This window comes from Hypomesus nipponensis, chromosome 6 (assembly GCF_054491055.1).
Source record: "Hypomesus nipponensis isolate SF chromosome 6, ASM5449105v1, whole genome shotgun sequence".
Lineage (NCBI taxonomy): Eukaryota > Metazoa > Chordata > Actinopteri > Osmeriformes > Osmeridae > Hypomesus > Hypomesus nipponensis.
Genome location: NC_140366.1, coordinates 16,413,423 through 16,430,305, shown reverse-complemented (window position 1 = coordinate 16,430,305; position 16,883 = coordinate 16,413,423). Strand labels below are relative to the sequence as shown.

At 46.3% G+C, this 16,883-nt stretch overlaps 1 protein-coding gene across 1 annotated transcript in view; it reads right to left on the bottom strand.

Moving 5' to 3' along the window:
- Positions 1-16,883, bottom strand: part of LOC146287356 (MAM domain-containing glycosylphosphatidylinositol anchor protein 2) — a 124,405-nt gene that overhangs the window by 24,703 nt on the left and 82,819 nt on the right. The window contains exons 10-11 of the mRNA XM_084700024.1: positions 8,938-9,210; positions 2,865-3,013 (exon numbers count right to left, since the gene is read on the bottom strand). Of these exons, the coding sequence (XP_084556150.1) occupies positions 2,865-3,013; positions 8,938-9,210 (422 nt within the window). The remainder of the gene's footprint in view (positions 1-2,864; positions 3,014-8,937; positions 9,211-16,883) is intronic.

Sequence of the window (16,883 nt, the reverse complement as noted above, 5' to 3'; positions counted from 1 at the left end):
ACGGAGTGCAGCCGTCTATGTGTCGGTGCTTTCATTACCCGCATCACCGTACTCCCGCCCGTACCCGCCGGAAAGCTTGCCCCAAGTATCCAGCCGTTTATTTATTTACGAAGGAACCTCTCCTCCTCCTCATCATCATCTCCCTCTCTTTCTTTCCCCTTCCCTCGCTCCTTACTCATTCATGGCTCCTTCACCATCTCGCCAAGAGGGACGAAATCGTACCGTTCATCACAAAGAATAGAAAAAAGGGGTCGAGATTCAATCATTCCTGGGTGGACGGAACATGAAAAAGAGACTCACCTTCAACATAAATGTTATAGATATTGCCTGTGGCTCTTGGTCTTCAGCAGAGCCCAACTCAGAGCTCGACAGAGTCGGGAGAGCCGAAGACAAACAGTCTAATGGCCTCAGACTCTTGAGATATCAAGGGGGAACAACAGGACGGGAAAAATATTCTGACAAACTCAATTGTGTGTTTGTGCTGGCCAGGTGTGCTAGGAAAGCCAAGAGGGAGGGTTGGGGCTGTAGCCTTGTTCGTAGACAATGGCAGGAAAAGATTAAAACGTTAATGTGATTGCTGAATTTCTGTGGTACCATTTTAGCACCGATGCAGAATTAATCTGTGAAATTGTGGAAGAGACCAGTTGAATAGTGGGTATAGAGTATACTGTTTAAACTCCCTGGCACCTTCTCAAACAGACAACCTGGCAAGAACAACTATAGGCTGTGGATTCCGCCATGAAGAAAATGTGTGAGCACAACATCATTTATAACTAAACAGACCAACCCAGATTGCTGACAGGAAAATCATTGCAATACAAAAACAAGAAGGGTTTAGGATATTTTTTCTTTCTTTTTTCCCGTGCACAATTCCTTAAGGGTGTTGTAGAAAACAACTATTAAATTGCATTATTCATTCGAAAAAATATAACAGTAAAGTAAGACTTACAGTACTGATTTTGTGAAAGTATTTTCCGTGCTGGATAGGAATGTACAGTAAATCCTGACAGAGATTGTGCTATAGGGTATAAATACAACCCTTCCTGGAATACAAATAAACTAAACAGAACAACCTAATACTGTGAATGACCTTACAAAGAAATGGTAATTATTGTGATAAACCTTCACATGTCATCTTCATGTTCAATTTGGTCACTAGCCAGTCAGCAAGCCAGCCAGTCAGCCAGAAAGTCAGCCAGCCAGCCAGCCAGCCAGCCAACCAGCCAACCAGCCAGATATTGGCCCTGTCTCATATAGTTTGCTGGTCATCTCCTAACATGAAGCTGATGTTTTGTGCTATAGGGTATAAATACAACCCTTCCTGGAATACAAATAAACTAAACAGAACAACCTAATACTGTGAATGACCTTACAAAGAAATGGTAATTATTGTGATAAACCTTCACATGTCATCTTCATGTTCAATTTGGTCACTAGCCAGTCAGCAAGCCAGCCAGTCAGCCAGAAAGTCAGCCAGCCAGCCAGCCAGCCAGCCAACCAGCCAACCAGCCAGATATTGGCCCTGTCTCATATAGTTTGCTGGTCATCTCCTAACATAAAGCTGATGTTTTGCATTGAAAGTAGAATCACAGATGTTGAGAAGCAATGAGACTCGATTAGCATTCGAAACCAACACACTACTGAGATGAAACACTGGAAAGGAATCCAAACAGGAGCTTTACACAACAGGACTGTTCAGAGAAGAAAAACATACTGTATGAAACAGCATGAGAATAAAGTTCCGTACATTTATAATTTGTTAGTCGCCTTTGGCGCCTTTTAATGTGTGTACAAACTGGAATACACAGACAGCAGAAAATCCTGTTAGGCGACAGCAAACACCTGCAGAGGTGATAGCCGCTGGTCTCCCTCACAACATTATCTTAGGTGGTGAAATTGCAGCAGTTGAAAACCCCAAAGTGATTTGTTTTAACTCAGAGAGGTAGAGGGAGCATGTTTGTGTGGGCATGCATACATAATGAATGTATGTAATGGGGAGATGGAGATAGGGGGAGAGAGGGAGAGGGAGAGGGAGAGGGAGAGAGAGAGACAGACAGAAAATAGATGGATGACGAGAAAAAAGAGAGATTGACATCCGTGAATACAGCCTAGTCATTAATCACTAAAGACAGACTGTAATCTTAGAGAGGACTTCTGGAGCAGGTAAACAACAGACATGACTGCTGGTCCTCGCTTACTCTCTCTCCTTTCCTCTCTCTCTTCCTCCTTCCCCCCACTCTCTCACACCTCTCTCTCTCTCACACCTCTCTCTCTCTCCCTCTCTCTCTCTCTCTCTCTCTCACACCTCTCCCCCCCCTCTGTCTCTCTCTCTCTTTCTCTCTCTCTCTCTCTCGTCATTATGGAGTCATTCAGGAAGAACAACACAGAGGCGATGTCAGAAGTCCAAAGCACTGAGACTCTGACAGGCTTATGTTCTTCTATTCTCTATCTTGTTCAGTCTGTCATCCTTAAAGGCCAGCTATGAACCCCTGACATGACACACTGGGTCACAAAGTGATCCAAAAAGTGAAACCATGTAGACTTCATCTGACAGAAGAATGAAATGAAATAGCTGGTGAGAGACAAGATGTATAGTTAGACAAATGTACAGAGAGAGAGACCAGATTGGAAATGGTGGTTTAGTTTCTTCCTGGAACATCACAAGACTAACTGACAGTTAAAGACGAATATCAAACCCGGACAAGGTCTCACCCCCATTTTTTTAATCATCCATTTCTTTATGCTTGATGACATACAGTGTTTACATACTTCAGGTTGCATTGTATTCTCTCGTCTACTTGTTGTTGTTGGGGAAGCCTGAAAATCAAGTATTTCATTGCCATTAACTTAAAGTTGGGTCTTACCTGTCGTATGCCCAGCCTGTAAGCTATGATGGGATCCACAGCCCCAGGGTTCATCTGGGACCACTGCAGCTTAAAGCCGTATACTCTGGGCCGGTTCTGCCACAGCGGACTGTAGGTGTCGTAGTAGAACTCTGGAGGGTAGGCCTTTCCTGGGAGAACACAACAGAACATTCCATCACGGAGGACGTAACGGTTCTTACACTTTCTGGAATGTAAATGGAAGGTTGTCAAACTTCATTGCCGGCACAATGTGAGAATAGCTTGAAGTTAGACCAACCAAGGATGTTTTTTGTATTTCGTAGTCTGAATCTCTTAGATAAGGGGTTAGTGGGTTCTCTGCTTGAGTCAGCACATGCAGCACTACTATTCACTGTTCTCAACTTCAGACTGATCACTGACTTCTTTTGGCTCGACCAACATGCGCCCCTCCGGGAGCACAAGAGGCTCTGTGGTTCTGTTTTAACTGTGTGTTTGTGATTGACCTGCTCCAGCAGCACGGGACAGTAATGGATGGGAGAGGTGAATGGATGTGAGAAAAGTGAACGGCGAAGAAACAACAAAGCAGATTTGCTAAACCAATCAGCTGCCTGGTTTAACATAATCGATAAAACCGTCCTGGATGTGAGTGATGTGCGACCATTAAATGAAACGGAAATGTTGTGTGTGTTGTATAGAGGAGCTCAAGATCAACTGTTTCCTCAATCAATTCTCATAATCACCTGTGATAATGAGTCAAATTCCGTTTCAGAGAGCATTTCTTCCAAGATTTTAGACCATAAATCATCAATAATGATGCTTTGCATTTGTTTGGACAAGAGACTCCAGATCGTGAGCCTATACATGGATCAAGCTGTTCAAAATACAATATTTTAATCCTGGAAAAAAGGCAGAGTCGTTTATCAACATGATAAAATCATTCAAAGAAGGAGTGGAAGTAAACCTAATGGGCTTGTAATGGACCAGTGTTTTGGGGAATGTTTTTTTTTTCATTTTTATCATTGTCATGAACCTTATGGGGATCCAGGTAGCATGGTAATGTATTTGGAACAAGCTATTCATCATGTCCCTTAAAGCAGAAAGTAGAATTTCATTTTTTGGTGGTATGATTTCCAGAGGTCATAAGATTCACAGATGCATTCTGTGATTCTAACCACTTGCTGAATTTTGCTTTCACACAGAGTGGGAACTGAGCCATAACATTTCAGTTATCTTTAAAGTTAATAGTGTTCACTGAAGAACAAAGTAAAGAGGTTAAATCTAGGCTGTTGATCCCAGTTGTATTACAGTATATTGAAACAGAGAACTAAAACTGAATTTCTCAGTGTTTATCAGGTTTAGTGACCGTGTGACTTTGAATCCATCCCAGAAAAACAATACAGAAAGGACATTCCTTTTATATTCATGTAATGTAATTTCTGTCAGTTTTGATATTTAGGCAGATATGAGATTCATACATGTATTCATGTATTTCCAGGAGAGGAAAACGGGAGATTCTCCATCTCCCAGTGCAGCCTCTCTGAGTGTGCTGAATCATAACCACACCTGAGCAACAATGAAAACAGGAGCCAAGGTCAATCAAAGCAGACAATGCAGAATTCAGGTATTTTAAATGTATCAAATACATCACTGGCACACACACACACACACACACACACACATGTAATTACACACAATCAGCGTGGTTTCATCAATATATACGATTAGTGAGGGGAAAAAGGCTTTACTGATATGTTGCTTAACGATCTTTCGGCCAGTATCAAGCACCACATCTGATACAGCTACTTAAAAAATATTACAGCATCTTTGTATGGGAGACATCAAACATATGGTTAATTGAGTATCAAATCTGTTTCTACAAGTCGAGTCGTATCTTGTCTCTTTCTAGTTCACTTAAAAGCTTGTGAGGAAGGCTGAGTATGGTATCAACACATACACAGCCTTGCCTTTTGATGTTAAGGCTTTCTGAGCATGCAGTATTCATGCTGCTAATAACCATGTAAAGTATGACCATGGAGAAGAGCATTTCAGCAGGTTCCCATAACATGGGTGGAGACAACTTCTACCACATCAGCAGATACTGTAGGACATGAAAAGGGTGACGACTGTAATACACGATTGCAATTTGTCCTTCGGATGTGGAACCAAGGATAGATATTGTTTGATGTTCAGGAAAAAATATATCTTTAAATCAACAACTGGACTTGGATCTCTCTATACGGTCTTATTCCATACTAAGAAATCCCCCCCATCCAGCCAGCACAGAATCCTGGCAATAAATACAGTCCATTGCCAACTTCAACAACTGAGAAGAACTCATTTAGCTTTAGAGTTGAAATAACACAATGCCCATCCTGGCAGTCACCAATGACAAATCTACGTTCCACCAGCTTAACCGTACCCCAGACTCAGCTTAAAGAGTTGTTCAAAGAGTAGAGTCGCTCAAAGAATAGCATACCAATTCCCTCCTCTCATGAGTCTAGAACTCACTCCCCCAGTAGAACACCTCTTTGTCTGACAAACATGTCTAGACAGGGAAAATGACAATGTTCCAGTCAAGCTTTTGTGCGTCGCAAGAAACACAGCATCAGAGGGCATGTATTAAGTGTGGCAAGATCCATTCTTCTACAGTGATAATGCCAGGCTGCGTTGGATTACAGGCACGTTTCCATCTTTTATCAGAGTCTTGTTAAGCCTGTCGGATGAACGGGTCTTTGTCCTTTAAGGCTGACTGGTTTCACATCGTAGATAACACTGTTCGCGTGGTTCTGGTTGGCGCCCAACACGCTAATGTCACTCATCGCTGGCGGTCCATCACTGTCATACACGGTGGAAGCTCCATCGGCATTCTACCAGAGAGGGTTTGTTACCCATTAAGGTAGTTATATCAGCTAGAGCTATCAGTGCAGAGTCAGAGTTGAACTCTACCTTACTGGACGTTTCCATGACCCCATTGTAAGGGATGGAGCCTGTTCTAAATTTGATTCCAAAAGACCAGTGCTATAGACAGCGAATTGCCGCCATTTCATTCCTCGCCTCCCCTCTCTCTTCTCCTTTAACCTCTTCTACTCCTTCTTCTCCTATTTTCTCTTTCCTCCCACCCTTTCTCCTCCTTTCCTCTCCTCTCCTCTCTATAAATAAGCCTGGAGAAGCTGAAGGGGGCATCACATCCTGACAGAGCCAGGGCTCAGAGGTAGAGATTAAACCCTCTGAAGACGCTGCCACCCTGGCACCCTGTCCACCTCAGAAACCCTCTGCCCGTGCAGATGTCCCTCTCGCCGGTCACATGCACACACACACAGTCTCTCTCACACACACACAGTCACTGAAACACACACACAGTCACACACACACTGCCCCTGGCTTGTCATGGCTCTTGAAATTACAATGTGAGTGTGCCCCTAAGCATGGCCTGTTGCCCAGCTTTGGAGTGCTCTGTTTGTGTGTGTGTGTGTGTATGTATGTGTGTGTGTGTGTTTGTGTGCGTGTGTGTGTATGTATGTGTGTGTCTTTGTCTCCATGTGCAGTTGCCCTGGGGCACGATGACTGAGACTCTAGGTTTAATCGAGCTTGGTGGCATTTGGCCAAATCTTTGACTGATACATTTTTACACCCCCCTGCTTCTGGAAAAGCCAGAAATGGAAGAAAAATAACAGTCCCCGGTCTATGCTTCTCTCCCTCTCTCCCTCTCCCTCCATGTCTCGTCTGCATGCGCTATATCACACTTCGCCCACTCCTCTTTCTCTGTAAAGGGACTGGGATGGAACCAAGGCAGGAAAACAGACTAAAACCAAACTCCTAAAATGAAAACAAACATTTGTGTTGTGTATATCTTTGGCTTACGGTCTCATGTGAATGAGATCGGTGTAGATCTAGCAGGCTGGTGCTGGCCTATGGACTGTGGATGATGTCTATCTAGGTCAGTGCATCTGCTAAACATCCCATCACACTCTCTCTAATGCCTCATCCCCCACTGCTGCAACCTCCTGGCAGCAGTTTATTAATCTCAACATCATGTCAATCTCTCACCATGGTCACTGTTGGCTCCCAGGACACGGGTGGGTCAGGGTTCGTCTTTAAGGATGTGGGCGGGGAGGGGAGGGGGGGTGGGGTGTAGAAGGAGGTACAGGGTACATTGGATTTCACGGATAATCGGAGGAACCAAAGTGGATTTTCTGCGCCTTGCTCCTGGTCCCAGGGGGTGACTAACAGAGCCTCAATACCTTTGGCAGCCACCACGTCCAGATGGTGAAAATCTGGAGCACTAGGAGGGAGGGATGGAGGGGTGGAGGGAGGGTGAGCGATGGCACACGAGGCTGGGCCCTGCAGAGGAAAGCAAATGCCTGGAGGGAAGGATCTGCTTTCCTCCCTGCTCCACCTGTTTCCCAGGGGAGACCTGAACCACACAACTCACATGAGAGACGGCCCATCTATCCACATGCAGAGGGGAGGGGAGGGGAGAGAACAACAACAACTACAAAAAGAGAAGATGGGAGAAGGGTGAGAGAGAGATAGAGGGAGAGAGAGAGAGAGAGAGAGAGAGTGACGAGGGGTAGCGACAGAAACAGATTGAAAGAGAGATTGAAGAGGTGGAGAAAAAGAGAGGAAAAGATAAGACACAGTGGAATTGACAGCATCAGGGGACAGTGGCTTAAGTGGCAGAGGATCAAAGGGACAAATGCTCCTCAGGCTCTGCGGCCGGTCTGTAATGGGAGGTCTGGAGTACAGAGACAGAGCCAGCTTCCTGCTGTTCCACCAGGCTGACACTTTCTAACCACATACTCACAAACCTGTTTCTAACCACACACTCACAAACCTGTATATAACTACACTCACAAACCTGTATTTAACCACACACTCACAAACCTGAATCAAAGAAACATGGGCGTAACACACACGTCGACATATACAATGTCCGCTTTCTCAGGGTATTTTCTGAGTTTTGTGCATAATAGCACGTCTTATCTCAAAATAAATATCCGCCTTATCCACCTGCCTTGTCTAAAGGAATAAATGTGGGAGCAAAATAAGTAGGCATTATCCCAAGGACCTGAGTCAATCTGGGAGCTGTCATTTGTAATCTGGGCATCAGTTAAATTCAGTGGAGATAGACAGGGATCTTATAGCAGACTCCTCATATTCAAATTGACAATCTGTGTACGCTGTCTGTCTCACTTCTTTTCAATCAATTACCGTCACACACACATGCATGCCTTTGCACACACTACGTGTTACACACACACACGCGCACACACACACACACACACCGTCTGACAGACAGTTTTCAATTTCTGCAGACATCATTTACCCATCAGAAAACTCACCCTGAAAACTGTAATTACTGTACAGAGGATTGAAAAGCTCATTTTGCATAAAATTCTCTACAGAGAGAATGTTGAACAGATGTGTGGTGAGTGTTCTGGAACAAAATGGCTGCCATACATCATTAAGGTGGGTGCCACACAGTTGCGATGATGATAAAGTAAAGCGATGCCTTTAAAAGCACTTAAAAGCTACTGTAACTCATTGAAATTAGGAATATCTTAATAGTAAACACTCATCATTAGCACAGCAGTTAAATGAAAACTGAAGAAAGTATTGCATTTAAGCAGGGGTGAAATGGGACAGTAATTCTTCCCTGAAATCTCAGATACACGATTGTCTCTATGAGCCCCTCAGGTTTGTGGAAGCCAGTTTTTATTGTATTCTATATACTTAGTAATGGGGGCTTGGTGATTATGCCGTCCTGTGAGAATATTCTGGCATCATTTGGTTTTGGTTCATTTCATTTAGCAGAAGGCTATATTCAAAGTGGAATAAAGTACAGGGGGATTTGATCCTTAGAGCTCTGCAGTCAAGTGCTTCAACCACTAAGCTATACCCTACCTTCTAAATCACTGAACATAATAAAGGCCCTGATGAGGGCCAAACTTGGCTCTGAGGACGAATGAGGTACAGCACCCCCCTTTCAGGCCGTAAAGCAGCAGCACACAGATCCTCCCCCAGTCCAGCCCCGTGACCTCAGCTCACGTGCCTCAGATGCACCACATCCCAAACCCCCCCTCCGTCCGTTTACCTGTGACGGTGAAGGTGCAGCGGCCCGCCCCGGCCTCGTTGATGACGTCGCAGGTGTACACGCCCCAGCCGTCCCGGTTCAGGCTGCGGATGGTGTGCTCCGACTCGTCCCGCTGGTCCACAAAGTGGCCGGCGTTGAGCAGGCGGTTCCCCAGACGCCACTCAAAGCGGAGCACTCTGGACGGGTGCGCCCTCAGGACCCTGCACGTCAGCACCACGGGCCGGCCCAGACCCTGACGCACCTCCAGCGACACAGGCTCCACCGACGGAGGGTCTGTAGGCAGAGAGAGAGGGGGAGGGAGGGATGGATGGATGGAGGAAGGGGACAGATTCAGACTGGGTAGGGTCAGAGAGGGAGAGACATAGATTTCGACTTGGAGGGCCTTCAGATAACAGAAGATGGTGAGAGAGAGAGGGTGAGAGAGAGAGGGTGAGAGAGGGAGAGAGAGAGAGAGAGGGAGAGAGAGAGAGAGAGAGAGAGAGAGAGAGAGAGAGAGAGAGAGGGCATAGACCGGGGACTGTTATTTTTCTTCAATTTCTGGCTTTTCCAGGCTGAATGGAAAACATAATAATAATAATAATCATGGTTATCATAAGCAAGTGTGAGGACAATCAAGGAGTTGCAAACCACAGCAAAGTGTAAAAGAGAGTCTGCCATGCACCACAGAGAACTGGCCAATGGACGATGAAGTGCATCACAAAACTTGAAAATTAATAAGCTATTTAAGAATCTGCCTACTCTGTCTCTTCTTGCACAGACGACCTCTTAGTGAATTATTCACCTGATAATCTCCACCAAGGGTCTAGGGCTGACACTACCCTGGTAGACCTCTGATTTGCATGTGTGTGTGTGTGCATGAGAAAGCACGTGGCTGTGAATAACCTGCTTTCTTAATGATGCTCAATTTTGACAATCCCGTACAGATGCTTGACAGAAGTCACAGCGGGGTTTTAAAACAACAGCAAGCGCTTAGAGGGGAATCAGAATAACACACATGCCAGGCGGGGGTAGGAGGCTGCAGTGCTGGAGGAGGTGGACTGAGTGGGAGCCCGGGGCCTGGAGGAGCAAGGGCGTGCTTCAAACCTCCCATGCTGAGATGAAGATCCTAATCCACAAGAACGGTTAGCTGTCGTGCCCTCAAGGCCTGTCCTCAGCCAACAGCTACAGCTACTGCTCTAATCAATACTTTACACAATTAATTACAAACTGTGAGATGACTTGCTGGCTGGGTGGAGATGTCAGATATAACCCTCACTCCCTTCCCCTTCAAAAAGAGAGCCCGGAAGTCACCCTTCCCAGGTGAGCGGGGGGGTTTTCCTTTTATGGTGGTTGAGAAAAAAGCGAGGTGTCTTGAGATGAAGGAGCATCTTGTCGTCTACGCCAGCGTAGAGAAAACACCTTTCATCTGGGCTCAATGGGACCGCAAACACTGCCTACCTCAGCCGAACCATAGCTGTGCTCGTACCCATGAAAACGCCTCCTCTCTGCTTCTTAAGGAGGGGTGTGAATCGTTACTTATTACATTAAAATTGCAGGCTTTTCCGCGGCTGAAAAATCACACTCCGTGCCGTGGCCTCTCTGTGTGGCACTCGACCGAATTGTGGTAAGTGCAGTTTCATTCGTAGCAGATGACTAACGCCAAGACTGACAAGAACGCAAAAGGAAACAGCTTCTTATGCAACGCTGCAACGTTTTAAAGGAGCTGCCCTCCCTCCCTCCCTCCCTCCCTCCCTCCCTCCCTCCCTCCCTCCCTCCCTCCCTCCCTCCCTCCCTCCCTCCCTCCCTCCCTCCCTCCCTCCCTCCCTCCCTCCCTCCCTCCCTCCCTCCCTCCCTCCCTCCCTCCCTCCCTCCCTCCCTCCCTCCCTCCCTCCCTCCCTCCCTCCCTCCCTCCCTCCCTGTGACAGGGGGGCTCGTGTGCGGTGAGATATTCCCTGAGCACGGTGCAGCCTGCTCAGCGAGGCAGAGAGGGCGGTTATGACGCCGGGTTGCTGAGTTTCAGAGGTTCAGGGAACAACCGAGGCTCGAGGATGTAATCCATCACCAGACACTGGTGGATAACTTGACAGTCACGAGGAGGAGAACAACACTAAAGAGGAGGCTGTGTTCTCTGGTTCATAAAGGCTTCAATCAGAAGAAAGGGACATCGGACGTAATATAATCAATGATGATACTAACGAAAGAAAAAGTGCCTTCCTGCATGTCTCAGAACGCATTGTACGTACACATACAGACGAGAAACACCCACAGAATGTTAGCAAGATCATGTGGTCAACCATGCGCTGCATTGACAGGGAGACAACATTCCATTGTGTGACTAGTTCGGGTTCTCTCTCCATCTCTCTACCCTCTACTCCCACCCCCTCTCCATCTCTCCCTCCCTCTCCTCTCTCCATCTCTCCCTTCTCCTCTCCCCCTTTCCCTCCACTCTCCTCTCCTTCTTTCTCTCTCCATCTCTCTACCCTCTACTCCCACCCCCTCTCCATCTCTCCCTCCCTCTCCTCTGTCCATCTTTCCCTTCTCTCCCCCTTTCCCTCCACTCTCCTCTCCTTCTTTCTCCATCTCTCCCTTCTCCTCTCCCTTCCTCTCCTCTCCTTCTTTCTCTCTCCATCTCTCCCTCTCCTCTCCCTCCCTCTCCTCTCTCCATCTCTCCCTTCTCCTCTCCCTCCCTCTCCTCTCCTTCTTTCTCTCTCCATCTCTCCCTCTCCTCTCCCTCCCTCTCCTCTCTCCATCTCTCCCTTCTCCTCTCCCTCCCTCTCCTCTCCTTCTTTCTCTCTCCATCTCTCCCTCTCCTCTCCCTCCCTCTCCTCTCTCCATCTCTCCCTCTCCTCTCCCTCCCTCTCCTCTCTCCATCTCTCCCTTCTCCTCTCCCTCCCTCTCCTCTCTCCATCCATCTCTCACCCAGAGGCTGTTTCCCCTCATGGCTCAGTGCACTGCTGGTGTCACATTAGGGCTTCACACCTCCTTGGAAGAACAGATTTATTTGGTCTATTCCTCTCTATTCTACCTCTAACGGACCAGGCACCAGAGGCATGTCACGTGTTCCTCCCCCTCCTGGCTTCCCCCACCATGCTCAGCAGACCGGAGTGTGAGGAACATCTAAGCGTCTTTGAAACACAGGGAGCCAAACCATTCTTGTGTCAGAGCAACTTCTGCACAACAAGGCTGCTTTCAAAATTTACTTCTGACACGAGGAATGACATTCACTGCAAACTGTTGAATAGTAAATTATAAGCTGGGTTTAACTTCATAATGAGACTCAGTGATGAATAATGCAGAGTTGCAGACTAGCTTTGCTATGCATCAACGCTCACTCCGCGAAGACCCCAAAATATGAACGAGGAGCAGCATCGTAATTAGCATATTGTTATAAAACTTTTATCATAATTTATGAACTGAAAAGTATACAATTAATGCTAATCAATGTACACTTTTGGGCGAAAGTGCTAGCTTCGTAGCGCACTGGATGGAACTAATGGATTTACCTCAGTCGTTGGCTGGGCTATAAATTACCCTTGCGCTGCCCACCGCTGAGCCCTGTTTACAACCGACACGTTCACTGACCTTTGCGCGTCGTTCGACGCGGCTGATCAATTCAATATTGTTCTAGGAAAATGGGTTATTAAAATATCAGCCCCGAATGTAGTCCTCGCTGTAATGTAGGAAGATTAATTTGCCTGCGTTGGTTCGGGTGGGGCGATTATGCGATTCACGTTAGAGTGGGCCCCGGGGGCTAGCCACGCAGCCTTTATTGGCGCAGAAAGGGAAATTAATTAAAAACAATAATCATATAATTCCATCCATTACTTGCTCTTTTTCTCAACAGCACAACAGCTCTTTATCTGGCGCTTCTGTTTGATGTGTGTCAGTTAGCTGCGGCTCGCAGCGAGCAGGCATGTCTGGGAGAGAGGCGCCACGCGGAGCCCCAGGAGAGGCAGGGGCTCCCTGGGCAGAGCACGTCCAAGCAGCCAGCGGGACATGCACCCCAGATGGGTCTAATCCTGACAGACGGACGCACGGAAGCTCTGCCGGGGACTAGTCTCCATCCCTCCCTCCCTCCTATCCTTCCATCCTTCCTTCCTCACTCTTCCTTCCACTCTTCCTTCTCCTCCCATTCCACTCAGGGCCACTTGGAGCCAGTTTTACTAACAACATCAGGGCTTCACAGCTGGGGATTTGGCCTTCTGTGTTTCTATTAGAAGGAATGATTTTCCCGAGCAGACGTCTCCAGATCCCCCCTCCCAGTTTGGCCCTGGCCGGCAGACAGATGCAGGTTTTTACATATCAAAGCTGTTGACTCGCCAGAGCGGTTCCTTCACGCCTCTAATGCTCTTTGCTTCAGAGGACTGTACCTCGGCCCCTTGATCGAGTTACTAAATGCGGCTTTGAGCATGGCTCGCCACCAAAGGCGTCTGGCTCACGCTGTGGCCTGGAGATGCAGACGAGGAAGGCATCTCAGAAGGGTTGGACTAGCACCCACACGGTGGGAAACAGGCCAGTGAGCGGCGTGGAGATAAAGATGAAGGAGGGGTGGAGGAGAGATGAAGGAGGAGGAGAGATGAAGGAGGATGAGGAGAGATGAAGGAGGGGTGGAGGAGAGATGAAGGAGGGGTGGAGGAGAGATGAAGGAGGGGTGGAGGAGAGATGAAGGAGGGGTGGAGGAGAGATGAAGGAGGGGTGGAGGAGAGATGAAGGAGGGGTGGAGGAGAGATAAAGGAGGGGTGGAGGAGAGATGAAGGAGGGGTGGAGGAGAGATGAAGGAGGGGTGGAGGAGAGGTGCTGAACGAGAGAGGACAGGGTTCTATCCCACCAGCTAGTGGGATGCAGATTTCCTGAACTCTGACCAAGCGTTAATGATATCCTTTTCCTAAAAGGAGAATTTCCTCTGAGATTTAGTTATAAAGTAGCTGCCCAACTAGCTGTTTCTGTTCCACTGGAAAGCAAAGTGAGTTTTAGCGCCAGCTATCAAGTTAACACACTAAGAGATGAATAGCGAGTGTCAGAATGATTGATTTATCAGGGGTGCACATTTTAAACCTCCATTCATTCTGTTTTGCACCCTGCATCTAGGAGTAGAATGCTGGTGAGTGACACCAGACCACAAAAACAAAACCAAAAAACAAGCGATTCAGTCAGCAGAAGCAGAACATACTGCACCCCAAGAGTTAGACACACAACACAACTGGTGGCTTTGACAGTTTTCTTTTTAAAGAATAGATTGAATGGTCCTTATCGGTTTCTTCTGGATGGCCTGGCCACCTCTCCTAGCAGCCTGTTTGGCCTCTCTCAGTGTTACTTACAACCATCACACCTCACAGCTGGCCCTGCTCTGTCTCCATGGTGACAGAACAGGGTACAGAACCAGTATGTGATGGAAGCTGACCAAAGCATATCTAAAAAAAATTTTTTTTAAAAGCTTGTCACTAAATGTGTTTTATAGGTTTTGCTTTTAATTATTTATTGCACTTGTTTAAAAAAAATATATTTATTATTAAACTTTGATTATTTTTAATTGGTATTACTATATGCTTTGTAACACTCAACAGATTGCTTTAAATATAGAGTGCAATACAATTACAATTTATTATTATTATTATTATTCCATCTTGGGTTCAGCAGTAAAACAGGGGGGCGTAAATTATGTTCTCTATTCATTTAAGGCGGGGGTGGGGGGGGCTCTGATTCAAGATGAACCATTAGTAATAAAGTTGTGTTTTTTTTCTTCTCCCAAGAACATAGCTGTTCTAATCCTGGATTTAACAGGAGCATCATTATAAAGACACCTGTAGCCTCTTGAGCAAAACACTAAGATATGCCTGCAGTGTTGCCTGTCTTTCATTCTGGTGGTATATACGGTGTCTTACTACTGCAGAGAGTGTGATTATGAGTCCGTAAAACAATGGTTTAAAATGTACTTCATTTCATATATCGTGAATGTTTGTGTTTCATGGTACATTTTATCCGTAAAAATTGTTTCGGAAATAGTTCAGAGCATTTTGATTTGAAAAAACCTTTTATGAAGTGTGTGCCATTATTAGTTTGTAGTGTCTGAGGAGGATAGCTATTTAACATCAAAGCTAGAGGACATTTTCATTTCCTCATCTTCTTCAAGAAACAAAACACACAATTTTGGTATTATGGGTGAATCTCCTTCAAGCGTTTCATCTTCGTTTCATCTGCATGTTTTCTTATGAAGGCAGCAGTATGGTGGCATTCGTGTAGGCTGGCAAGCCTAACAGATATTTTCATTAATGCGATTGATTGTAGAAGGTCGCTAAAAAGCTTCTGGACAGCCTTTGAGTTAGAGCTTGCTTGTTATCTTGTTTGCCTTTTTTCCCAGATCTAATTGTGCAGCCCTCAGACAAATGGTATGTGGAATGAGAGTGTTCCTGATGCTTTCCAATAGCAAACTGGATCATTGTGACCTATTGCTGCTGGTGGAACACTAATGCACTCTTGGGCGGGGGTGGTGAGGGTGGTGGTGGGGCGCAGGGGGGAGGAAGACAAAGAGCATCCATTTATCTTTACCTCTGACCAGGAGAGGGAGGGGGTGAACTCCTGCATCATCAATACAGTTCTCTTTGAATGTGCATTCACTAGAGTACAGGAACAGAGCAGATGCTGTACCAAGCTGGCATCAAAGTGATTCTGATGACACATCAACCTTGTTCACCGGTGCCATCCTCTGCTACGCAACACCCCAATCGCTGCTCGGTATTATTTTAATCAGAATTATCAGCTTTGCAGGAATAATTCCTTTGTTGACTGTTTTATATCTGCGCTGGAGCACGGAAAATCCCCCAACATTTCCTTTGAGCTGTCATTGTTGCATAATCACAATCAATTTTGGGGGGGAATTCAGCACAGTTAGGGTGCCATGCACATCAGAAGTGCCTTAATGGTCCTCACAGAGAGTCTTTAATAGCTTGGTCCGGACGTGACGGCATTGCTGAAGACAGCTACAGAGCACAAGAGACAAATATTTCCCACATATTATCTTCTTCATTTCCTTTTGGTTCAGATGGCCTTAACATAGTGTATCTCTGCTCACCCAGGGCACCTAAGAGGCATCAGGGAGGGAGAAAGATGACTATATTTCACAGTGAAAGAATACGATTAAACAGTCCCAATGATCAGTAATCAGTTGGGGTGGTTTTGGATTAGGGAATAGATCTGTAAGTTGTTCTGCAAAAATATGCAGCTCAGCTAACTAATTAACTGGGCTGCTTAAAAACATAACAATGGTTCTTGAGCCGTGGAAAACTTAAAAGCGCTGATGACAAAGGACCCATCTGAATTAATGGAGAACAGATCCAACTCTTCACTGACTAAGTTTCCAATTTCCTATAATCACTTGCCAGAGAACGGCATGTATTCAGAGGTTGCCATGCAAGGATTTCTCTCATTCTCTTTTCGGGAGTATTTTCTCCCAAAAATAACTCCATTCCTGGATTGAGTGACATCACTTTGATTCGCCCTCTTTGATTTAAATTTTCTATTCAAACCCGACATAAATGCATAGAAAATGAATACTGGTTCAATACATCAACATCTGCTTATTAGTCGCGAAGCAGTCTCTGAATGTCACATCCTAAGGAGCGGAGTGGTGTTTGAATGGGAAAGGCTGACTGTGGGATCCCGGGGAAATGGACCACTCTCCCCCCATCACCCTCCACCCTCCCCGCCCCGCACACAAGCCCCAATCACTGGGGTTGGCTAGCATGTCATTTTGTGCCTCTGTTAGCTTAGCTATCACTCAGCTGTCTTCCCCTCTCCCAGGGCGCCAGGTGAGGGGGGAGCGTCGTGTCCTGTGTGTCCCCCAGAAACGACAGAGCCACCAGGGGATGGAGCTCATGCAAACCTCTCCCCTTCAAAGGAAAGCTGGATGGGTGTGGAGGGAGAGAGATAGGGAGAGATCCACTTGAGGTGTGCAGCAGACTGATAATCTC